The 26,774-nt window shown below is 43.9% G+C and overlaps 1 protein-coding gene across 4 annotated transcripts in view; it reads left to right on the top strand.

Moving 5' to 3' along the window:
• Positions 1-26,774, top strand: part of RRP8 (ribosomal RNA processing 8) — a 537,272-nt gene that overhangs the window by 429,591 nt on the left and 80,907 nt on the right. For all 4 annotated transcript variants that reach the window (XM_044072929.1, XM_044072930.1, XM_044072928.1 and 1 more), the window contains exon 7: positions 23,949-24,045. In XM_044072929.1, coding sequence (XP_043928864.1) covers positions 23,949-24,045 — 97 coding nt within the window. The remainder of the gene's footprint in view (positions 1-23,948; positions 24,046-26,774) is intronic.

Genomic DNA, 26,774 nt, shown 5'->3' with positions numbered 1-26,774 from the left:
GCACAGATGGCACTACCTCATAACATCACATCCTCAAACCTAGACGTATGGAGATGCTGCTGCCTATGAATTGGATTGCCATTTCCAAGCATGGTCCTTACTGAGAATTTCAAAAAGACATGTATGTGGGCAGGGTAAAGAACTTCTTAAAAATTACCCCAGGGCAGAGGGTCCACTTGGAAAAAAAACCACTGATGTAGCGAGTAATTGGCTTTTCATAAAATGCTTGTTTGACATGCAGCTGTACATCGTAGTTCATATCTAGTGTGTAAGTGTTAAATATACACAGATGAGGTACGTTTGTCTTCAGCAGATCCTATTTATCTTGTCTACCCAATCCAAGATATAGGTCCATGAGGCACCTTTCAGATCCAGTATGGCAAATTCAGTACTCCAACCTCAAGCCCTTCAAAATCTTCCCTTCCAGTAATGGTTTGGTCCCCCCTCCCCAAGTAACTCAGATCTCATTTGCTACCTTTCTAAGTTGCAGCAAGATCTGAGCAGGTAAGTGGTCCACCTCTAATTTCTACTACTTTGAAATTATAGATTGCCTTTTTGTAGCATTAAGTGTTGGTAACTTTTTTTTACTACTTATCCTTCTCATGTGATAGTTTGATTAAGAATTAGTTGTGTAGCCCTTCTTGTTGACATTGTCACAGTCTTCCTTCTAGCTTTCTAACTTGCTAACTTGGTAGTAGTAATAGTTGTTGGCTGTTAGAGTATTGTTTAAGTTGTTTCCTAGAATTTGATTTATTTTCTTGATAACTTGTATCTGGCAGCTACTTTGGATGTTTCTATTAGTGGGTAGTAGTTTTAAGTGCGTTGGTTCTCCTCCATTTGACTGTTGTGTTGTAGGCTTATAGTATGGAGAAATCAATCAACTTTAAGTGTGCAAATATGGGCACAAAATCCCTCCATCAAGATCTTTGTGTTGTTTGGGGGTGTCTTTTCAGTGCATCCTGCGATATTCACGCTCCCTTTGTACCCAGGGCACTAGTGGACCAGAGGAACAACCTAATTGTCAAGAGGCCTCTTCCTCCAAATCCAGAAAATGCAAAACCAAAAAGAAGTGTGGCAGTAAGCCCTCCAAATCCAAGGATTTGGACCCAAACTAATGATCAACTTATATCGTCTGCTCCAAGGCTCAAGAAGCTTGCCGCATGGAAACCTATTTACACTCCTTTTCCAGATCAAGAGATTGGAGTTCCAATTACCATACATGTCTCATCAAAGAAAGAGAAACAACCCGCTTCAAGACCTTTCTCAGGCCTTTCAACAAAATCCTTTAGGTCCTACAGAAGTACCTCAGAGGTTGATCCTGATCACGTTTTGCAGAAGTTCCTGAAGAGTCAGACTGAGATGGGGATCATTCTGACTTCATCAGATCCAAAGCCATTTTGGATCCATTCACTTCACCCCTATCCAGGCACCCTCACTGGTTCGACCTTCAGTTCAGGTCTTTTCAGATCCACGTTGTCACTGGATCCTGTGCCCCAAGAGCCCTTGATGCAAACTTTATCAGCTCTGGAAGTTTTAGATCAGACTGTCCCAGTTCTGACTTGGATCTCGTGCCCGAGTCTCATGGCTGAGGAGTTTCGTGGGAGCTGTCCTTTACCCCTTTGGATATGTCTGCCTTCACTACTTCAGTTGTGATCCCCTACCTGGTGCCTGATCCTTTGGGTGGTACTGTTGATCCCTCCTGGGTCCTTGCCTCGCTCTTCCTTTGGGGAGTTGGATCCAACTAGGGAGCACTGTCCTCTGATCCATTAGAGGTTGGCATGGCTTTGAGTTTTCGGGAGGATCATTTCTTTGTCATACAGGGCAGATCTACAAGTTCCTCAGAATGCAGTTCCTTCCCTTGACCCACACTCTACCCTGACAACTTCTGTAAAAAGTATCCACTGGTTAGTCATTCCATTGACCCTAAATATTCTGCCCCGGTGCAGAGATAGTTCATGGAGGACTCAGGAGCCTCATTCTTTGGGACACCTAAAAAGAGGGCATGTAAGAGGAAACATCTGGACTTGCTTTCGGAGTCCATCACTTCAGACACTGACTCAAGGAGGCTGGATAGGGATCCCCACAGTCCCTTCCCAGGATCTCTCTGAAGGAAGCATTCTCTGAACTCATTCTTTAGAGGGGATCCTGACCCATCGAACTTCCATCTCATGGGAATGAGGCATTGTTTGAGACATACAGAATGACCCTTTTTCTACATCCTGGGTGGTCCCTTCAACCGACAGATTAATAGAGCTGATGGTGAGAAAGTCTGGGCAGGAACCTGACCCTAGTGAATCATTTTCAAGGAAGTCTGGTAAGATACTCTGTCCCCCTAAAGACATATTTCTGGTTTTGAAGGTCCAGATGTTCATATGACTTCTGTTCTGACAGAGGTGGCCACTTCAGTGTGCCCAGGCCCAGAGGCAAAGGTGGTCTGCAAAACCAGGGTTACGCTAGGCTCTTTTCTGGCAGACTTCCCAGAATCCCTGAAGGTCTGCCTAACTAATCCACTCTGGAGGGAGTCGAGGAACACACAGTAAACCATGAGTTATGGGTAGAGTATTATCACATGAGGTAAGTGGGTAAGAAGGATTATATCCAGAGGTTATTGTATTCCATTGTTTGGACGTGCACTCCCTCATTCCTTCCATTGCTGAATATTCCACCCAGTCAGGCAAATGAATATTCCACCCAATCAGGCAAATGCCTGTGTGCAAGAGGTTCATTCTCGCCTGCAAAAGCGATCAATCCAGGAGGTTGACCAGACTAGCTCGGGTCAAGACTGTATTCAAGATTCTTTTTGATTACAAAGAAATAAAAGGAACTCTGGCCCATTTTGGACCCAACTCTTCCAAACTACTGTGTCGAGAAGACCTGCTTTCAAATGGTGTCGGTGACCTCAATTCTTCTTTGTTTTCAGAAAATTGAGTATATGTGCTGCATAGATCTCCATGGTGCATATATTTGCATAAAAATAGTGAAGGACTTGGAGATGTTTGCACTTCTGCTTGTGAACCAGTCACTACCAGTTCGGAGCCCTCTGTCTAACCTCAGTCCCCAGGATGTTCACCAAATGCGTACCAGTAGTAGCAGCAGCATATATACTTCTCCTGTGTTTCAAGATATTCCATTATCTGGGTGACTGGCTCCTGGCTGCCTCTTCAAAGGAGTCTCTTCTACAAGCCAGGGATTACCTTCAACTGTGTGTTTCCCTAGGCATATCCATCAATCTAGGAAAATCCAACTCTATTCCCACTCAATATTTAACTTTGAGATGCCAATTAGGCATAACTATAAACCTGATTTCTCTTCCACAGGACAGAATTTTATCTTTGAACTGCAGTACAAAGTTTGGTCACCCTTTGGTGAGATTATTTTTAAATGTATTGGGTCTCGTGGCTTCAGCAATATTAATGATGTGGTTAGCTCACTTCAACATGAGGATTCTGCAGTGGCTGCTTCAGTCACAGTGGTCTCAGAAGGTTTACTGTCATTTTCTTGATCGCAGTTCGTGCGAACTATCGTTTCTACGAACCATAGAAAAGAAAACCACATTCAGCGAACAACACAAATGTGGAAGTGGTGAATGTTCAAATTCAACACAATTTGAACATGCACCACACTTCTGCAAACAGAATCACTCTCCGATACACAGTGAACAACATGTTTGCAGGGAAGGGCAAGCCCCCCACACCCTCTTCTACTTAGATATACAAACTCAGATTGCACTGTAGTGAGGGAAAGGGTACATTTCCGATCCCCACTATAGTGCGAGCTGCATGAAAATGTAGAAATCACAACAGCGAATGCTGTATTGCATTCGCTGGTGTACATTTCTAAATTTGAGCATTCATTCTTTCATTTCTAACAAATGGGTCGAATGGGACTAATAGGAATCGCACAAAGTCCGAACGCCCATTTGATAGTAAACCATCTCAGAAGTTCTCTCTCACCCAGGTAAGTTAGCTCAAGTCGTACAGGATTTGTCTGCAGTGGTGGCTTCATTCTCGGCAGACAGGCTTTTCCAGGTTCCCTCACCACTATTAAGTGTGACAAGCATCCTTCCTCTGGTGGGGGGGACATTGCAAAAGGAGGAATGGTCCAAGGTTTTTGATCAGACTCTGAGGCATTCTCTTCACATAAATGCCTTGGAGATGGTGGAAGTTCATGTGTTGCAGGGACTATAGGATTGTCTTCCTCTGGGAGTGATAAATATACAGACGAGACAGTATGACAGTAGTGTGGTACATAAACAAGAGGGAACCAGATCTTATCTGCTTTGTTGCAAAGCTGTGAGAGTGTGGCAGTGGATGATGGCCTCTCACTAGTTTCTAATCACAGCACACATCCTTGGGAGATTCAGTGATGTAGTTGACGGGCTCAGCAGGAACCTCCTGTTGCCTCGTAAATGGTCCCTGATCCAGCAGTTGCGGAGGAGATAGTCGCTGGGACACTCACTGCTATGACCCATTTGTGACTCGCCCAGAACACCAAATGCAGTGGTTATTTCTCCATTCTCCTTCATCAGGGAGAGACCTCCCAGGGATGCACTGTTTCATCATTGGCTGCCAGGGTTACTCTTCTCCTATCCCCCTGTTCCACTCATGAACAAATTCATTAAGAAAATAATACGGTGAAAGGCCAGTGTCATCCTCCTAGTCCTATTTTGGCCCAGACAAGTATGGTTCTTCCCTCCCAAATCTTACTTGAAAGAGCCCTCTTGTTCCTTCAATCTGCTGCCGGATCTCATGACTCACCACTTTAGGGAGTCTCATCTGGATGTTCTTAACCTGAAGTGGACCATTAGGTTTTTCCAGTTCTTGTGATGGCAAGGGATGGGTCTCTTCCTTCAGATGTTGTCCATATCCGCTGAGCTTCTCAGGAGTCCTCTACACGTAGAGTCTATCACAGTAAGTGGAAAAGATTTGCCTTATGGGCTGAATCACAAAACAGAGAGCCCTTTTTAGCTTCTGTTGGGGGTGTTCTCTTTTTTTTTTTTGTCCTTGTTTAGCTGTGGTTCTAGTTTATTTGCTATCAAAGTACAGCTAGCAACTATTTTGTCCTTTCATGTTTGCTTTCAGGATTCTTTGTTGGCTTCTCAGACAATGTAAAGCCTTTCTTAAGGGCACTTTTCTGTTGTGATCACCTGTCAAGTGTCCCACACCTCCTTTAGACTTGAATTTCATATTGGAAGCCTTTTGTCCAAGGCTCCATTAAAGTCAGCAGCATTTGAAGAGTTAAAGGTCATCTGTTCTGGAAAACCATCTTCCCTAGTAGCTATCACTTTCAGAACTTCACACACTGTGCTCCATTTCTCACTTCATTGTGTTTCATAAAGACAGGGTTATCTTGAGGACAATTCAGTCCTGGGGTCTCAGAAGTCAGTTTTGGGACAATCTTTCACACCCAGCATCTGTATCCCTGTGTTCTTCCCTAACTACCAAAATAAAGGAGACACTGGATGTACACAGGCAGCTCCATTGTTACCTACACATAACAGCGCGCTGTAGAAAAGGTTGAACAGTTTTGTGTCCTTTGCCCTAGAACAAGGTGGGTAAGACAGTAACTAAGATTTCCTTCATCTATACTCTCCATAACAGATCCTTACCCTCCAAGCACAGGGCTCATTCAACTACATTGGATGACATTGTCAAGCAGCTCCTCCATTTTCCTGTCGCACTTTAAGTTGGACTGTTTCCAGAGCTTACTTTGGAGCCTGTGCCCTAAAAGGTCTCCTGGGATTTATGCAGTTGGGGATTCTGACCCCATATGTTGCATCATATGGACTGAATGAATAGGGTACAAAGTTATATACTTGCCATAAAGATAAATCGTTTCATCCCAGTCCATCAGGTATGACAACCTTGCTGGTCTGTAGGACTTAAAGGATCTTCCTTCTTGCATCAAAGACAGTGCACTTTAGGGTCGGGTGCCAAACTCTGAATTAGTCGGGAGGAGCAGGACATTTTGGAAAGGGAAGGTTTTGAAGGGCTCGAGACTGGAGTATTGAATTTGCTGGATTGGATCCGAATGGTGGTTTGCGGACTAGTACATCATACGAGACTGACTAGGATAAAATAATCTGTCAATAAGGTAAGTAGATAACAGTAATAAAAATAAAAAAAGCAAGTCACCAAGGCAGTATTTGTGTGAAACACAAGTTTATTTAATATTAAACACCGACTCATAAGCCTTTGGGAACTTGTTTGAGAGCAAATGATTTGTTTAAAAACGCGATGTTCTTCGTGTTTCACTGTTGCAGTCATTACATTTGGGTAATCTGCTGGCAGGTTGACCTCGGTCGGCCTGAATTCCAAAGTCTTGGGTCCTGCGTTGGTTGCTGTCTTCTCTTCCATGACGTCAGGTCGTCAGGGGTATAAAACATGCAGCCGACACCATTTTCTTTAGTCTTTCTTGCCGCGCAGTGCCCGAAGCAGAAGCATTTCACAAGTGCCGGTTGGCTGACTACTGAAATATTAGCGTTTGAGTTTCAGAACCGAAGTCTTCACTAAAGCGAAGTACCCCGTTGGGGAAACTTTTTTCTTGCTTTTTACCGATGTCAGAAAAAGTTAATTGTATTACTTGTGGGAAGCAAATACCTCATAAGGATTTCCATTTATACTGTATTCCTTGCCTAGGCCCTGATCACAACGTGCCTGGCTGTCGTTTTTTTTTCTAGATTTAACCAACGTACTATTAAGCGTCTGTATATTTTTGCATCAAAGTATTTTGGAAACCGATTTAACTACCCAGAAATGTCGTCGGATAGCAATCCGACTACCGGAGTACATAAAAAACGCAAAGAAAAGGACAGAGAAAGGCAGTTGAGATCCAAACCTGACGACGAAGCTTTTCCTAAGCCAGTCACCGGTTCGCCGGTACTCAGTGAGGTGCTTTCGCAGCCCCTGATACCCACTGCCTTTGAGTCGCAGGCCTCTACCGACACCCATGTGGAGTCCGGCATGCCACAAGATACTCAAGGTATTGGACCGACGGATGTATCTCTCTCGGATGGGTCCAGAGCCGCTGAGCAGGCACCGGCTTCTGAGGGTGTATTCAGACCTCAACATTTATATATCAAACCGACGACAGCTGCAAAACCAAAGACAAAGGCAACTTCTAAAACTAAAAAACTGACGCATGAGCCACGTGCACAGGCCGCTATGCCTAAAAAACAGATGATCAAATTGACCTTATTACCTTGATCAGGGGTACCCATCCCCCTCCAGATAAGAGGCCTAGGCAAGACACTGATTATGAATCTTCAAATCAGGTTTCTGTTTCTTCTGATTCCTCTTATAATCAGGAATTATTTATACCTCCCTATGAGGATTCTGATGCTGAGGAGTATATTCCATCTGCATCTCCCTTCAGAGGATTATTCATTTGGAGAAACATTGCATACTTTGAGGGAGCATTTTCACTGGGAGAGTCCAGACTTCTCAGAATCAAAAAAGAGGGTCAGGGATTTCCTTCTCCCTCAGCACAAGCCGTTAGCCATTCCCCCTGTTTTAGACATTGTGGATGATGTGTTTTCGGAGTCAAGCTTGACCCCCTGACTCCTTACCTCCAGCTCCCAGTAAGCCTGACAGATATTACAGGGTCCCTGACTCACATAAATCTTTAGTTAGAAACCCTGCTGCTGATCCTGAAACTATTTCACAGGGTCCAAAGGGAGTTAAGGCTTCAACAGCAAAATATCCTACCCCCTCTGACGGAGATTCAAGGGCACTAGACAGATGGGGGAAAAAAGGTTTATACATCTGCAACCTTGGCAGTCAGGGCCTTAAACTGTCAATTTCATTTGCTTAAGTACCAACAACATGTTATGGGATTGCTGAAACAGAAAATGATGATTTCAGAATGTGCAAAAAATAAAAAAATTACAGGAATTATTGCATGCAGCTGAACTAGTTGGAAAGCATATTTTTCAATGTGGTTTTGATTCCTTAGAGGCTGCCTGCAGAGCCGCAGTTACTGCATCTGTGATTAGGAGGCATGCCTGGTTAAAGGAACAAAATGTGCCTGATCATGTTAAAGCTAAATTGCTCGATGCACCTTTACAGCACGATTCTCTGATGTTCATCGTGTTCCACTGCTGCAGTCATCACACTTGGGTTATCCTGCCGTCAGGCGGTCCCGCAGTCGGCCAGAGTTCCAAAGTCTTGGTCCGGCGTCGGTTACTGTCGCTTCTTCCCTGACGTCAGTGCGCCAGGGGTATACAAGATGCATCAGACGCCATTTTCTTCAGTCTTTCTTGCCACACGGTGCCTGAAGCAGAAACAGTTCGCAAGTGCCGGTCGGCCGACTCCTGAGATTTTCAAATCAAATTTCAGACCGAAGTCTTCAGTAAAGCTAAATACCCCGTTGGGAAACCTTTTCTTGCCTCAGTCCAATGTCAGAAAAAGTTAACAATTGCATTTCTTGTGGGAAGCAAATACCTCATAAGGACTTTCATTCTTATTGTATTCCTTGCCTAGGCCCAGACCATGACGTCACAGGTTGTCGGTTTTGTGCTAGGTTTAATAAATGAACTATTAAACGTCGGTTTGATTTCGCCCGACATTATTTTGGTAGGAAATTTAATTATACCATGCCGTCGGAGCAACCGACCGGAATGCATAAAAAACGCAAAGATAAGGACAGGCAGCCGAGACCCAAACCAGACTCTGAGGCCTCTGCTAGGCCAGTCGCCGGTTCTCCGGTTTTCAGTGAGGTGCCTACGCAGCCCCTGACGACCGCTGATTTAGAACCCCAGGCGACATCCGATTCGCAAGCGGAGATTACTAGGCCTCCACAGCTTTTACCTTTAGGCCCTTCCGACTCCATGCCTGAAGGAGATTCCGGTGCAGTTGAAACGCCTTCAGTTGCTGAAGGTGTCTTCAGACATACTACACTCACTATTAAATCCTATGCAAAGCTGAAAACTCCTTTAAAAACAAAGAAGACTGTACAGCAGTCTCCAGTACAAGGGCCCATGCCTAAGAAACAGATGCTTAAGATGGCTGAAGACTTAATTACCCTAATCAGGGGTTCCCATCCCCCTCCTGATAAAAGACCAAGACAGGAGGAGGACTACGCTTCCTCTGACCAGGTTTCAATTTCCTCAGACTCTTCTGAGGAACAGGAATATTCCTTTCCCCCTTATGAAGACTCTGATGCTGAAGAGTCTACCCCTTCTGCATCTCCCCCAGAAGAGTACTCTTTTGGGGAAACCTTACATACCATGAGGGAACATTTCCACTGGGAAGGCCAGGATTACTCTGATTCTAAGAAAAGGCTCCGAGAGTTCCTTTTACTACCCCAGCACAGACCACTTGCTGTTCCACCTGTGTTAGACATTGTGGATGATGTTTATTCAGAATCCAGTCTTAACCCAGATTCACTACCTCCTGCACCAGCCAAACCAGACAGATACTTAGAGTCCCTGACTCACACAAATTCTTGTATAAAAGCCCTGTTGCTGACCCAGAAACCATTTCCCAGGGTCCCAAAGGGGTTAAGGCCTTTATTGCTAAAAATCCTGTGCCCTCTGAAAGGGATTCTAGAGCACTAGACAGATGGGGAAAGAAAGTATATACCTCAGCTACTCTAGCTATGAGGGCCTTAAATTGTCAGTTTCACATGCTGAAATATCAACATTTGATGTCTCAATTAAAACAAAAAATGCTCACACATACAGAACAGCCTGATTACAAGGAAATGCAAGATTTGTTGCATGCAGCTGAACATGTGGGAAAACATACTTTGCAATGTGGATTTGATTCATTGGAAGCTTCTTGTAGAGCAGCAGTGACAGGGTCTGTCATATGTAGGCATGCTTGGTTAAAAGAACAAACTTTACCTGATCATGTTAAAGCAAAGTTATTGGATGCACCTTTACAACAGGGTGTTTTATTTGGTGTAAAAGCAGAAGTTTTAAGGAAAATGGAGGATAAGGCAAAATCTATGCAGACGGTCAAGGATTTTTTTACAGGTTCAAGGATTTTTTTACAGGTTCAACTTCCTCGTTTCAGCAGAAATTGGCCAACCAAAAACTGGTCCTTTCCAGCTTCTGCCAGACCACAGAGGGGCAGATACAGACGCCCAAGGGGCAGAGGCCAGTCACAAGGCTCTTACCAGCCTCGACAATGGGGTGCCACAACCCAAAAAGGAGGAGAAGACAGGTCTCAAACTACCAGAAGGCAAACACAATGACTTACCCCTCAGACTTCCAAGCAAAACCCTCTTGGCAGCTCCCTTGGGGGGAAAACTAGCACTTTTTGCAGACAATTGGCACATCATCACAAAAGACAAATGGGTCCTAAATATTGTATCTCAAGGATACAGATTCCACTTTCACACTTTGTCAAGGATAAAAGGAATGCCAAACCTGCCACCAAATCAATGGGCAGAGGCTCAAAAGCAAATTTCAGCTCTCATGGACATGAGAGCCATTCAGCAGGTTCCTACACAGGAGCAAGGACAAGGATTTTACTCAAGACTGTTTCTAGTTCCCCCGAAAGGACAAAGCCTGGAGACCCATTCTGAACCTCTCAATCTAAACACATACCTGGAAGTACCCAAATTCAAGATGCTAACACTACAGCAACTTCTTCCCATGTTGGGCAAGAAGGCTTGGCTAGTAATGTTGGACCTCAAGGAGGCATACCTGCATGTCCTTATCAGACAAAATTGCAGAAGATACCTCAGATTTATAGCAGGCTTAACCCATTACCAATTCTCTGCACTGCCCTTTGGCTTATCTACTGCGCCCAGGGTCTTCACAAAATGCCTGGCACCAGTAATTGCATACTGCAGACAAAGAGGGATTCAAATATATCCATACCTGGACGACTGCCTTATTCAAGCAGAAAGCAAGGACATTCTGGCGTTTGTCAAAAACCTACTAAGTTGCCTAGGGTACACAGTAAACGAAAAGAAGTCAAAACTAGTGCCCTCACAAGACAATAATATTCCTAGGTGCCAGCTTAAATACAATGGCCCAGATGGCTTATCTCACGCCTGACAAGCAAGGACAACTGACTCAATACTTCAAAATGATGGCAACAAAGACCCAACTCCCTGCAAGAAAAATTCTGCAGGCCTTTGGATTCATGGCATCTTGCATACTACTAATACCATTTGCAAAACTGCATATGAGGAAATTACAATGGTATCTGAAAAGCGCATGGACTCAACACAGCCACAGCTTGGAAACAAAAATTCCACTCATACCCTGCCTTCAGCAGGAGTTTCTATGGTGGGCTCAGGCATGTCACCTCAGCAAGGGTCAGCCTTTTACCTTACCCACAGCCAGGCAAACTATAACAACAGATGCATCGGATTATGCCTGGGGAGTGCACATGGCAGGACAGTGTATTCAGGGCAAATGGTCTGCAGACCAAAGGCATCTACATATCAATCAAAGAGAGATGCTAGCTGTACAAAATGCCCTAACAGCTTTCAAGGACCTCCTACATCCAGGACAACTCCTAATAAAGACGGACAACACCACAGTGATGTGGTACATAAACAAGCAAGGGGGCCCACACTCCTACCCCCTATGCAGACAAGCAATGACCTTGTGGAACACAGCACTGACCTACCAAGTTCAACTATAAGCACAATTCCTGCCAGGAAAGAAAAACACATTGGCAGATGATCCAAGCAGAAACATCATAGATCCGCACGAGTGGAAACTAGATCCACAAGTATTCGCAATGATAACTCAAAAATGGGGGAGCCCAGACATAGATCTGTTTGCTTCCCCCCAAAACTACCAACTACGGAAATGCTCCTGAAAAGGGCCTACCATTTCCAGTTGGAAAACATTGGCAGTGTATGCCTTTCCTCCACTGCCTCTTCTGGCAAAGGTGCTGCTGAAAGCCAGATTAGAGAGGCCACAAATGATACTCATTGCTCCAGACTGGCCACGCCAACACTGGTATCCAATACTAAGGAACATGGCTCAAGGCCCACTATGGATTTTACCTACAATTCCTCACCTGCTCACTTAGCAAAACAATCGGATTCTACACAGCCAGCTCAAGACTTTAAATCTGGCTGCATGGCAAATTGCCTAAACAACCAGTCAACACTTCTCTCTAAAGCTGTGATGGACGTCATTCTGGAGGCCAGGAGGCCCAGCACCAGGAAAGTCTATTCAGACAAATGGAAAAGATTCTGCGCCTGGAACCAGGCTGAAGGCCAAAATCCCCTTGTACCAAATATTCCTCAGATTCTTCAATATTTAACTGAGATGTTGCACAAAGGACTTTCCTTCTCATCTATTAAGATCCACGCCTCAGCTATTTCAGCTCAATACAACACGGATCCTCCTATATTTTCACATCCATTACTAAGACAGTTCCTCAGAGGGGCTAAGAACATAAGACCGCCCCGGAGAGCACCAACACCAACTTGGGATCTCAACTTTGTTTTGGAAAAACTTACACTACCGCCCTTTGAACCAGATTTCACAGCTGATCTACAGTTCCTATCATAGAAAACTGCCCTGCTGCGAGCAATAGCTTCAGCACGAAGAGTCTCAGAACTACAGGCCCTAATGGCAGTGGAGCCTTTCATCATTTTTCATCAAGACAGAGTCTCTTTATGAACTAACCCTTCCTTTATGCCAGAGGTGGTATCCAGTGTGGCCCTAAACCAAACCATTCATTTGCCCACCTTTTATCCAAACCCCCAGAACAAAGGGGAAAGGCGCCTACACTCTTTGGACATTCACAGGCAATTACGTTACTACTTGGATAAAACTAAGGCTTTCAGAAAATCTGACCAGCTCTTTGTATCCTATGCTGCAGGATCACAAGGAAAAGATATCTCAAACCGGACCATTTCAAAATGGATAGGACATTGTATCCGTTTCTGCTACACACACCATGGGAAACCTGTGCCTGGTAACATCAGGCCCCATTCCACCAGGGCTACAGCAACATCAACAGCCTTCCTCCGAGGGGTACCAACCAAGGATATTTTGGAGGCTGCAACTTGGAGTACAGTGCACACCTTCACCATGCACTATCACTTACCTCTATACTCTAAAACCAGAGCTGGCTTTGCCACTGCAGTTCTGCAGGGCCTACTAGCCTCACCAAACCCTGTTTAGTTCCACCACTCATCCTTCGCTTTGGGATTCAACCCAAGTGTGATGACTGCAGCAGTGTAACACGATGAACATAGTACAGTTTTGTACCTACCATAAATGTAGATGTTCGAGTGTTCACACTGCTGCAGTCCAGGTTACCCTCCCTCCATCCCCTCTGAACAAGCTGGAATTTATCTATACCTTTCTGTCCTATACTACCTTTGTGGTGTATTTGCTTGTAACTGAAGGTATTTTTTTATTTTTATATATATATTTTTTATTAGCAATATGTATTGCCTACATATTGGGGGCACTTGACATCTGGGGCAAGAAAAACTGAAGAAAATGGCGTCGGATGCATCTTATATACCCCTGGCGCACTGACGTCAGGGAAGAAGTGACAGCAACCGACGCCGGACCAAGACTTTGGAACTCTGGCCGACTGCGGGACCGCCTGATGGCAGGATAACCCAAGTGTGATGACTGCAGCAGTGTGAACACTCTAACATCTACATTTATGGAAGGTACAAAACTGTACTTTTGGTATTAAGGTAGAAGAGGTTTTAAAGAAAATGAAAGACAAAGCTAAGTCTATGCAAACTGTTAAAGACTTCTTACAAGTGCAGCCACAAAGATTCAGTAGACACTGGCCTACAAAAAGATTGGTCCTTTCCTGTGTCAGACAGAGCTCAATGGTGTAAATCCAGATGCCCAAAGGGTTCCAGATACCAGGAGCAAGATTCATACAGGTCAAAGCAGTGGGGCGCATCTACCTCCAAATCAGGGGGAGATAAAGCGCAAACCTACAGAAAACAGTCCCAATGACTTCCCTTTGCCTACACCAAGCACTTATCTTTTGACAGCACCCTTTGGGGGAAAATTAGCACTTTTTGCTCAAAATTGGCAGTTAATAACCCAGGACAAGTGGGTACTAAACATAGTATCACAGTGATACAGATTCCATTTCCACACTCTGCCAATGGCAAACGGTTGACCAGATCTGCCCAAAAGTCAATGGGCAGAGGCACAGAAACAGGTTATGTCCCTCATGGATATGGGGGCCATTCAACCAGTACCAGAACAGGAAAAAGGACAAGGTTTTTACTCGACTGTTCTTGGTACCCAGAAAGGACAAGGCCTGGTGGCCAATACTGGATTTATCAATTTTGAACACATACTTGGACATTCCAAAATTCAAAATGTTGATTTTGCAGCAGCTTCTGCCCATGCTGGGCAAGAATGCTTGGCTAGTGACATTAGACCTAAAAGAAACATACCTGCATGTCCCAATAAGACAGCCGTGCAGAAGATACCTCAGATTCAAGGCTGGCTTAATGCATTACCAATTCTCTGCACTGCCCTTTGGCTTATCTACTGCGCCCAGGCTCTTTACAAAGTACCTGGCACCAGTAATTGCATTTTGCAGACAAAGAAGTATACAAATATATCCTTACTTGGACGACTGTCTCATTCAAGCAGAGAACAAGGAGACTCTTCTTCGACACCTAGCGTTTGTGAAAAGGCTTCTAATATGCCTAGGGTACACAATAAACGAAAATAAATCACAACTGGTACCCTCTCAAAAGATAACATTCCTGGGTGCAAGCTTGAATACAACTGCCCAGATGGCTTACCTTACGCCAGACAAAGGCAACTGACTACTTACTTCAAACTGATGACAACAAAAACCCAGTCTTCTGCAAGACAAATTCTGCAGGCTCTGGGCTTTGTGGCATCCTGCATCCTACTAATTCCATATGCAAGACTGCATATGCGGAAACTTCAATGGTACCTAAAAAGTTTATGGAGTCAACATTCACGCAGTCTGGAAACAATGATTCCTCTCATTCCCTGCCTGCAACAGGAGTTTCTATGGTGGGCAAAGGCCTGTCATCAAAACATGGGACGGCCCTTCACTCTACCCCCTGCCAGCCAAACCTTAACGACAGATGCATCAGATTATGCCTGGGGGGCCCACATGGCAGGAAGATGCATTCAGGGCATATGGGCACCAAAACAATTGCATCTACATATCAACCAGAAAGAGATGCTAGCTGTTCAAAATGCCCTAACAGCCTTCAAGGGCTTACTTCATCCAGGACAACTACTGATAAAGACGGACAACACCACAGTCATGTGGTATATAAACAAGCAAGGGGGCACACACTCATACCCCCTTTATAGATTAGCCATGGCACTGTGGGACACAGCTTTGACCTACCAAATACATCTTCAAGCTCAATTCCTGCCAGGAAAACAAAACACTCTGGCAGACGATTTAAGCAGAAACCTTATGGATCCTCACGAGTGGAAACTAAATCCACAAGTCTTCAGCATGATGATAGAGAAATGGGAGAGCCCAGACATAGATCTATTTGCCTCTCCTCAAAATTATCAATTGAAAAGATTCTGCACAAGGAGTTATCACAGACAAGCATGGAATGTGGACGCCCTATCCTTCAGTTGGAAAAACCTATCAGTTTATGCCTTTCCTCCTCTGCCTCTTCTACCCAAGGTCCTCCTAAAAGTCAGACAAGAGAAGCCAAAGATAATATTAATTGCCCCTGACTGGTCCCGCCAATACTGGTACCCAATCCTAAGGAACTTGTCACAATACCCAGCTTGGACCTTGCCTCAAAGACCACAACTACTGTCCCAGCAAAACAATCAGATCCTGCACAATCAACTACAGACTCTAAACCTGGCAGCATGGCTAATCATGTAATCATACAAGCAACACCTCTCAGTAAAGCTGTGATGGATGTAATTTTGGAAGCCAGAAGGCCTAGTACTAGAAAATCTTATGCTGACAATTGGAAGAAATTCTGTGCTTGGAATCGAGCGCAAGGAACTGATACAGCAGAACCAAATATTCCTCAGATATTACAATACTTAACTGAGATGCTTGACAAAGGCCCATCTTTCTCATCAATCAAAATCCATGCCTCTGCCATTTCGGCTCATTACAACACAGAGCCGCCAATCTTTTCTCATCCTTTACTAAAGCAGTATCTTACAGGAGCCAAAAATGTAAGGTCCCCTAGTTCACCATTACCTGCATGGGGCCTCAATTATGTGTTGGAAAAGCTCACCCTGCCTCCATTTGAACCAGCTGCTACCGTTGATATAAAAGTTCTTATGGAAGACAGCTCTGCTACTAGCAATTACTTCAGCAAGAAGAGTTTCAGAGCTACAGGCCCTCATGGCTGTAGAGCCGTTTATGATATTTTACCCGGACAGGGTGTCTCTGAGGACAAATCCTACTTTTATGCCTAATGTGGTTTCCAGTGTGGTTCTTAACCAAACAATTCATCTGCCAACCTTTTATCTAAATCCGCAGAACATAGGGTAGAGAATTCTGCATTCCTTGGACGTACACAGACAGCTAAGATTCTACTTGAGCAGGACTAAAGCTCTAAGAAAAACTGAGCAATTACTAGTGTCATATGCTGCAGGATCAGAAGGAAAAGCTATTTCAAAGCAGACAGTTTCAAAGTGGATAAGCCACTGCATCAGTTTCTGCTACTTACACCATGGTAAACCTGTGCCCAAGGGCATTAGGTTTCATTCCACCAGAGCTGCAGCTACTTCAGCAGCCTTTCTCACAGGAGTACCAACCAAAGACATTCTAGAGGCTGCTACTTGGAGTTCTGTTCACACCTTTACAAAGCATTACCATTTGCCTCTCTACTCTAAGTCCAGGGCAGGCTTTGCCACTGCAGTGCTGCAGGGCCTTATAGCCGCACCTAATGCTGTTTAGCTTCAGCCTCCCAACCATAGCTTTGGGATTCTATCCAAATGTCATGACTGCAACATTGAAACACGAAGAACATAGTACAGTTGTGTACCATAAATGTAGATGTTAGAGTGTATTCACTGTTGCAGTCCAGTTTACCCTCCCGCCATCCCCTGTCATTCTGAAGTTTATCTTTCCTTCACTATCTTCTCCAACCTATGTGGTGTATTTGCTTGTAGATGAAGGTAAAGTTTATATTGATGCATGTATTTTTTTTAGATATATATAAAATATTGCTACCTTTTTGGGGGGCACCTGACATCGGGGGCAAGAAAAACTAAAGAAAATGGCGTCTGCTGGCATGTTTTATACCCTTGACGACCTGACATCATGGAAGAGAAGACAGCAACCGACGCAGGACCCAAGACTTTGGAATTCAGGCCGACTGAGGGCAACCTGCCAGCAGATTACCCAAATGTAATGACTGCAGCAGTGAATACACTCTAACATCTGCATTTATGGTAAGTGTACTCAACTGTACTTTGTCTAGTTGGTGTTCTGTACTTTCTATAAAGCTTAACATAGGTACTTAACTATATTTTTAATGACATTTCTTGATTGGGAATAGCATTTTCATTGAAAAAAAATCTGCTTCAAACGCTGTAAACCATTCATTCAGGTTTGTATTAACTCTATCTAGCCTTACAGTTGCTGGAATGGTCCTCATTGATTCCTGGACCACTGGAGAATGCAGAGTAAACAGTTCAGCTTGTGAGCCAGTCAGGGTATTGGCAGATTCTCTTGTCGATCTTCCTTCCATCACTACAGAAGTTAGTATCTGAATAGACTGGTTAAGTTGAACCAGCAAGGTTTCTATGATTACTAAGAACCAAAATATTGCTGTAAAAAAGCGATGTTCATCGTGTTACCCTGCTGCAGTCATCACACTTCGGTTATCCTGTCATCAGGCGGTCCCGCAGTCGGCCTGAATTCCAAAGTCTTGGTCCGGCATCGGTTGCTGTCGCTTCTTCCCTGACGTCAGTGTGCCAGGGGTATATAAGAGGCATCCAACGCCATTTTCTTCTTGCTGCGCGGTGCCCGAAGCAGAAGCACTTCACAAGTGCCGGTCGGCCGACACCTGAGATTTTTGAATTGAATTTCAGTCCGAAGTCTTCAAAGCTAAGTACCCTGTTGGGGAACCTTTTCTTGCCTCAGTCCGATGTCAGAAAAAGTTAACAATTGCATTTCTTGTGGGAAGCGAATACCTCATAAGGACTTTCATTCTTATTGTATACCTTGCCTAGGCCCAGACCACGACGTCACTGGTTGTCGGTTTTGTGCTAGGTTCAATAAGCGAACTATAAAGCGACACTTTGATTTCGCATGACACTACTTCGGTAGGAAATTACACTATGCCGTCGGAACAACCGACTACCGGCGTGCATAAAAAACGCAAAGATAAAGACAGGCAGCCTAGATCCAAGCCAGACTCCGAGGCCTCGGCTGAGCTGGTCGCCGGTTCTCCGGTTTTCAGTGAGGCGCCTACACAGCCCCTGACTACCGCAGAATTGGAACCCCAGACCGCTTCGGATTCTCAAGCAGAGAGTTCTAGGCCGACGCAGCCATTTTCTTTAGGCCCTACCGACAACATTGCAGAAGGAGAAGCCGGTGCTGCGGAAACACCTTCGGTTACAGAAGGTGTCTTCAGACCGACTACTCGCACCATAAAATCTTATGCTAAGCTTAAGACTCCTCTAAAACCAAAAAAGGCTGCACATCAGTCTCCAGTTCAAGGCCCCATGCCTAAGAAACAGATGCTTAAAATGGCTGAAGATTTGATTTCTTTAATCAGGGGTTCCCAACCCCCCCCCCCCAGACAAAAGGCCTAGACAAGAGGAGGATTATGCCTCCTATGATCAAGTGTCTATTTCCTCAGGCTCCTCTTAGGAACAGGATTACTCCTTTCCCCCTTATGAAGATTCTGACGCTGAAGATTCCATTCCCTCAGCTTCTCCTCCTGAAGACTATTCCTTTGGGGAAACCTTACATACCATGAGGGAACATTTCCACTGGGAAGGTCAGGACTACTCCGACTCAAAGAAAAGGCTCCGAGAATTTCTTTTACTCCCCCAGCACAGACCACTTGCTATCCCTCCAGTTTTAGACATTGTGGATGATGTTTACTTAGAATCTAGTCTAAATCCAGATTCTCTGCCTCCTGCTCCAGCCAAACCAGATAGATATTAGAGTGCCTGACTCACGCAAATTCCTTTACAAAAGCCCTGTTACTGACCCAGAGACAATCTCCCAGGGTCCCAAAGGGGCTAAGGCTTCTATGGCTAAAAATCCTATACCCTCTGAAAGGGACTCCAGAGCACTAGATAGGTGGGGAAAGAAGATTTACACCTCCGCTACTCTAGCTATGAGAGCACTAAATTTTCAATTTCACATGCTGAAATACCAGCAATTCCTAATGTCTCAAATAAAACAAAAGATGAGCACGCACCCTCAACAGCCTGAATTCAAAGAAATGCAGGATCTGTTGCATGCAGCTGAACAGGTGGGCAAACATACTTTACAATGTGGATTTGATTCCTTGGAAGCTTCCTGTAGAGCAGCTGTTACTGGGTCTGTTATACGTAGGCATGCTTGGTTAAAGGAACAAACGCTGCCTGATCATGTTAAAGCAAAGTTACTAGATGCACCCTTACAGCAGGATGTTTTATTTGGGGTTAAAGCAGAAGAAGTTTTAAAGAAAATGGAGGATAAGGCAAAATCTATGCAGACGGTCAAAGATTTCTTACAGGTACAACCCCCACACTTCAGCAGAAATTGGCCAGCAAAAAATTGGTCCTTTCCAGCTTCTGACAGACCACAGAGGGGTAAATACAGATGCCCAAGGGGCAGAGGACAAGCACAAATCCCTTACAAACCTCGCCAGTGGGGCACTGCAACAGAAGGGAGGAGAAGACAGGTTCCAAACTACTAGAAGATGAACACAATGACTTAAACCTCAAACTGCCAAGCAAAAATCTCTTGGCAGCTCTCTTGGGAGGAAAATTAGCATTTTTTATAGACAACTGGCACATCATCACAAAGGACAAATGTGTCCTAGACATTATCTCACAAGGATACAGATTCCATTTCCACACCTTGCCAAGGATAAAAGGAATGCCAAACTTGCCACAAAATCAATGGGCAGATGCACAAAAACAAATTACAGCTCTCATGGACATGAGAGCCATTCAACTGGTACCTACACAGGAGCAAGGCCAATGATTTTACTCAAGGCTCTTTCTAGTCCCCAGAAAGGACAATGCTTGGAGACCCATTCTGAACCTTTCAATTCTAAACACCTTCTTGCAAGTACCCAAATTCAAGATGCTAACACTACAGCAGCTTCTTCCCATGTTGGGCAAGTAAGCTTGGCTATTGGACCTCAAGGAGGCATACCTGCATGTCCCTATCAGACAAAATTGCAGAAGATACCTCTGTTTCATTGCAGGTTCAACCCATTACCAATTCTCTGCACTGCCCTTTGGCTTATCTACTGCACCCAGGATCTTCACAAAATGCCTGGCACCACTAATTGCATACTGCAGACAAAGAGGAATTCAAATATACCCATACCTGGACGACTGCCTCATCCAAGCAGAAAGCAAGGACATTCTCTTACAACATCTGACTTTTGTAAAACACCTTCTAAGTTGCCTAGGGTGCACAGTAAACGAAAAGAAATCATAACTAGTGCCCCCACAAAATGACATTCCTGGGTGCCAGCTTGAATACAACGGCACAGATGGCTTATCTGACGCCAGACAAACAGCTACAACTAACTCAATACTTCAGAATAATGGCAACAAAGACCCAACTCCCTGCAAGAAAAATTCTGCAGGCCTTGGGCTTCTTGGCATCTTGCATACTACTAATACCATTTGCAAAACTGCATATGAGGAAATTACAATGGTACCTGAAAAAAGCATATGGACTCAACACAGCCACAGCTTGGAAACAATGATACCTCTCATTCCCTGCCTTCAACAGGAGTTTCTATGGTGGTCACAGGCATGTCACCTCAACAAGGGTCAGCCTTTCACCTTACCCCCAGCCAGGCAAACTATGACAACAGATGCATCGGACTATGTCTGGGGGGGCACACATGGCAGGACGGTGCGGTCAAGGCATATGGACTGCAGATCAAAGGAATCTGCACAGCAATCAAAAAGAAATGCTAGCTGTACAGAATGCTCTGACAGCCTTCAAGGACCTCTTACATCCAGGACAGCTTATAATAAGGACAGACGACACCACAGTAATGTGGTACATAAACAAACAAGGGGGTACACACTCCTACCGTCTGTGCAGGTAAACAATGACCTTGTGGAACACAGCACTGGCTTACCAAGTTTAATTACAAGCTCAATTCCTGCCAGGAAAAAAGAACACATTGGCAGATGACCTAAGCAGAAACATCATGGATCCCCACGAGTGGAAACTGGATCCACAAGTATTTGCAATGATAACTCAGAAATGGGGGCACCCAGACATAGACCTGTTTGCCAACCCCCAAAACCATCAGCTTTCAAAATTTTGCACAAGGACATTTCACCATCAAGCTTGGAAAGTGGATGCACTCTCATTCAGTTGGAAAATGCTGACAGTATATGCCTTTCCTCCATTGCCCCTTCTCACAAAGGTGCTGCTGAAAGTCAGGATGGAGAGACCTCGAATGATACTCATTGCCCCGGACTGGCCACGCCAGCACTGGTACCCACTACTAAGGAACATGGCCCACCATGGATTTTACCACAAATTCCTCATCTACTCACACAGCAAGGCAGTCAGATTCTACACATCCAGCTCAAAACCTTAAATTTGGCTGCATGGCACATCACCTAAGCAACCAGCCAGCCCCTCTTTCACAAGCTGTTATGGATGTCATTCTGGAGGCCAGGAGGCCCAGCACCAGGAAAGCCTACTCAGACAAATGGAAAAGATTTTGCGCCTGGAACCAAGCTAAAGGCCAAAATACCCTTCAGCCGGACATGCCACAGATTCTACAATATTTAACTGAGATGATACACAAAGGACTTTCTTTTTCATCTATTAAAAATCACGCCTCAGCTATTTCAGCTCACTACAACACGGATCCTCCCTTATTTTCACATCCACTTCTAAGGCAGTATCTCAGAGGGGCAAAAAACATTAGGCCTCCCAGGAGAGCGCCAACACCAACTTGGGACCTAAATTTTGTTCTGGAAAAACTTATGCTGCCACCTTTTGAGCCAGCTTTCTCAGCTGACTTAAAGTTTATATCATGGAAGACTGCCCTGCTGCTAGCAATTACTTCAGTCAGAAGAGTCTCAGAGCTACAGGCACTAATGGCAGTAGAGCCTTTCCTCATTTTTCATCAAGACAGAGTTTCTCTACGAACTAACCCCTCCTTTATGCCAAAGGTGGTATCCAGTGTGGCTCTAAATCAAGCCATCCACTTACCCACCTTCTTTCCAAATCCACAGAACAAAGGAGAAAGACTCCTGCATTCCTTGGACATTCACAGGCAACTACGTTACTACTTGGATAAAACTAAGGCTTTCAGAAAATCTGACCAACTTTTTGTATCCTATGCTACAGCATCACAAGGAAAGGCTATCTTAAAACAGACCATTTCCAAATGGATAGGACATTGCATATGTATTTGCTACACCCATCATGGAAAACCAGTTCCTGCTAGCATAAGGCCCCACTCCACCAGGGCAGCAGCTACATCTACAGCCTTTCTCGGGGGGGAGGGGGTGCCAACCAAGGATATTCTGGAAGCTGCAACTTGGAGTTCAGTTTAAACCTTCACCAAACACTATCACTTACCACTTTACTCTAAGACTAGAGCTGGCTTCGCCACTCCAGTTTTGCAGGGCCTTCTAGCCTCCTCTAACCCTGTTTGACTCCACCTCCCATCCTTAGCTTTGGGATTCTACCCAAGTGTGATGACTGCAGCATAGTACAGTTTTGTACCTACCATAAATGTAGATGTTCGAGTTTATACCCTGCTGCAGTCCAGGTTACCCTCCATCCCCTCTGACCTAACTAAAACCTTTCAATGCCTTAAAATCTGATACAACCTTTGTGGTGCATTTGCTTATAGCTGGAGGGATGTTTTGTTTGTGCTAAGCTTTTATTATTGGTACTATCTACTGGCCATCTTTTGGGGGGGGGGGCACCTGACATCTGGGGCAAGAAAAACTGAAGAAAATGGCGTCTGATGCCTCTTATATACCCCTGGCGCACTGACGTCAGGGAAGAAGCGACAGCAACCGACGCCGGACCAAGACTTTGGAATTCAGGCCGACTGCGGGACCGCCTGATGACAGGATAACCCAAGTGTGATGACTGCAGCAGGGTATACACTCGAACATCTACATTTATGGTAGGTACAAAACTGTACTTGTCCTCCCAAAAAAAGACCATGGAGCTCAAAGCATTTCCTCCCGAAAAAAAAGGCCATGGAGCTCAAAATAAGTAAAATGTAACAAAAGCCAAGCCAAGTGGCTCAAAAACTTGTGAACAGTAAACATTTTTAAGTTTCTTTTTTTAACTGTTTTATACTATTATGTTCATTATTAGTATTAACACTGATATTTTTATCTTAAATGTACCGATTATTGTGGTTTACAGCATGTTGTTTGTATACAACATATTCAGGGGAAGTATATATTTGTTTACTCAGGGTAATTTCATTGATGCAAGCAAAATCATGAATAATTGCTTAAGTAATTAGAGTATATAAAGGAACTTGCATCATAACTGAGTGACTCTGATGAAGCCAATTCATGTTTATTGGCGAAAGCGCTTAGTTGATTTTACTTTGACAGTGTTTAATGTTAAATAAACTTGTTTCACGCAAATACTGCCTTGGTGACTTGCTTTTTTTTATTTTTATTACTGTTTACAAGGTTTTGAGCCATTTGGCTTGTCTTTTGTTACATTTTAAGGTAAGTAGATAATTTTAATTTTTACTACACTGAGCTAAGTGGTGAAGTAAAACAGATATCTATGCTTCTTATAGGTTTTCGTGGTCAGACAGTATTGTCATGCATGACACTATTTACTGTTTTTTCACATTTACAGGAGTGTTCTAAAAATTGCTGAGGTGGCCAGCAGATTTGAAGATGTCAGAAAGTTTATTACTGCTCTGAGTGTACTAGGGTTCAAGCTGACTTCCAAGGTAAGTTAAATTGCTGTTAAAAAAAAAAAAAAAAAAAACTGAGGTGGAGGCATGCAGTATAAATTATGCATTGCACTCACATTAGGTAAGTTTGTGTAAGTTGAATTTTGGCCAGGAAAGCAAAACCACAAACCTCCAATTCATTTAAGGTTGGTGAAGCACATTATTTCAAAAATGGAAAACAACACTCAAAGCTATTAGAACATGATATAAGCACCGAATGTTGCAGGAAATCTCTGATCAAAACTACTTGCTCCTGAAAAGGGCCTACCATTTCCAAGCTTGATCCTTGCTGAGAATTTATAATTGATGTATATAGCTACCACTGATGCAGTAGCCCAAAACCTTCATTCCTCCCGTTATATAATTTTCTGCTTTTCCAAGTGTTTTATTATATGGTTTCCTCTTTATCCACACCATTTAAAATGTACAGATAGTCCTTTGTATCTGAGTTTTGTCACCCCTCCCTTATTTTACAATACTGGGTCTCAAATCACTGAAATTTCATGTAATGCATAATACTGAAGTGACAAATTATTCTGAAATAGAAAGAAACAGATTAAAGTATCAAAAGTAGTAAAAGCTTAATACAGTTTGTAATGTAGGGAGTCTGTACCCCACAACTCTAACATAGAGAGCTTTGTCCCCAAGACTCTTCAACCCTGTATATACCAACGTTACAGTCATACTCTCGTTATAGTATAATATAACTTCTTTCAGTTGTACAGCAAATGCAACATTAGTGAATTTTTAGAGTATGAAGGTGAGGAAGAGTAGGGGGAACACTCAATGTCTTACACATCTTATTTGTAATTGTTTTATTTCATTTTAATTCAACATTGTACTTGTATGGTTTTACTTGAAATGTCAGGATTTTGAGAATTCAATGTTTTTGATACAGTTTTGTGGTATTCTTGTTACAGATAGATACACTGTGTATATAAGTGGTATTAAGGTAAAAAAAAAAATAATTGTTTTTAGAACAGAAATGTGAACAAGGCTGGGAGAAATTTGCAAATTTTTTCAGTAAAATATACAGAAAGCTATATTAAATGTTTTTGTTTTCATAAAATACTGCGTCAAAAAATCTATTAAATATCAAAGCATGTAAAATGTAAACTGTACAGATATATGCATTTGCTTTCAGTGGAATTGAGGCAAAACTGCTACAAAGTGAAGCCAAATCTGGCTCCTCAAATATGTAGATATTTATAGTGAACTCAGCATAATTATGCATTGCCTTGTTTGAACACCAGCTTGTTGAACTCTACATACCCCCGGCACACGCGGAGATAAAAAGCTGTAGAAATAAGAAAAATGTCTTCCAAATGTAAATTGAACAGGGATTGCAGCTGTCAGTTTTCTGCTTTACTTTTGAATGTGCACAGTGGCCATGCTAAATGCTGCATTGCCTGTGAAATTTTATAACTGCTGTTTGGACAAGTTTGAGGTAAATTGAATCAGTGCATACAGTACATATAATAAATTGGTAGAATTTGTCTGTATGCCATAGGTTTACAACCATTTATTTCGCATTTCTTTGTGGAAATGTTTCAGCTAGCTTACAAGTTTGACTTTACACACAGTGTGTTGATTAGTCAGGTAGTCTAGGGTGACTCATCATTTTTGGAAGCGACCCTACGCTTCAGCCACCTTTTGTTTTACATGCGCTGAATTATTTGGCCCAAGTTATCAGACTGCAGAGGGACCTGGTCAGGGAGGTCGCGGAGTCTGCCCAGGGTCCATGTCGGCAGAGGGGGAAAAAGATTTTCTTCTCCCGCGTGGCCACCCTAACTGCTGTTTCTAACACGTCCATGAGTCTCCTTTCTTATGCAACTGAGGGTGCCTGTAGGGCTGCTGGGATGGGTGTGGCCATTAGGCAGCATGCCTGACTCTGTGCCTTTTCGGAGCCCTTTAAGGCATCTTTCATGAATGCTTCCTACAGTTGTTCCACTTTATTTGGTAAAACTGTTGGTGACATGTTGACCCACAATGAGAAAGATGGGGAAGATCTTGTCTGTCAACTAGATCCACTTCTCTACTCCACAAAGATTCTTCTCGAGGAATCAGCATGGCGTGAAGAAGATGTGGTTTCGGAAGTCTCAGGGTTTTCCCCAGGAAGCTTAGGGTTCATCTTCCCCCAGGGGCAGAGGGAGATATGACAGATGTCGCCCTTGTGGCAGAGGGGGTCCGAAGAACCAGAGGTCAAGAGATTCATTCTCGGATAGACCCTTTCAGCAATCCTGATGGATTGCCCGACTGCTAGTCTCTGAAGGCAGTCGGGGGGGGGTGTCTATCACTGCACCCAACAGCGTGGGAGTCTATCACGGATGATCGCTGGGTGCTGCAAATAATTTCCAGAGGTTACTCAACCCCCTTACTCTATCCCATTTCTTCATCCTCCCTCTCCGCAGAAGCACCTCCCAGACAATCCACTCAGTCAGCAGGAGGAGGCAGCCATAGAAATCACCAGGCTGCTCTCAAAATGAGTCATCCAGCCTGTCCCTCCAGACCAGTCCAGATCAGGCATTTATTCCAGGTTCTTTTTGATGCAAAAGAAAATGGGGGGGGGGGGCTTAAGACGCATTCTGGATCTTTCTACCCTGAACCTGTCCATTGCTATGACAAAGTTTCAGATGGTCACCCTTCAGTCCATTCTGCCCTTCCTGCAGATGAGTGACTGGATGTACTCTGTGAACCTTCAGGATACGTACTATCACATTAAGATG

Source organism: Protopterus annectens, chromosome 5.part1 (assembly GCF_019279795.1).
Source record: "Protopterus annectens isolate FY-2018-M chromosome 5.part1, PAN1.0, whole genome shotgun sequence".
NCBI classification, from domain to species: domain Eukaryota; kingdom Metazoa; phylum Chordata; order Ceratodontiformes; family Protopteridae; genus Protopterus; species Protopterus annectens.
The sequence above is the reverse complement of the archived record's forward strand: the minus strand, read 5'-3'. Positions and strand labels throughout refer to the sequence as shown.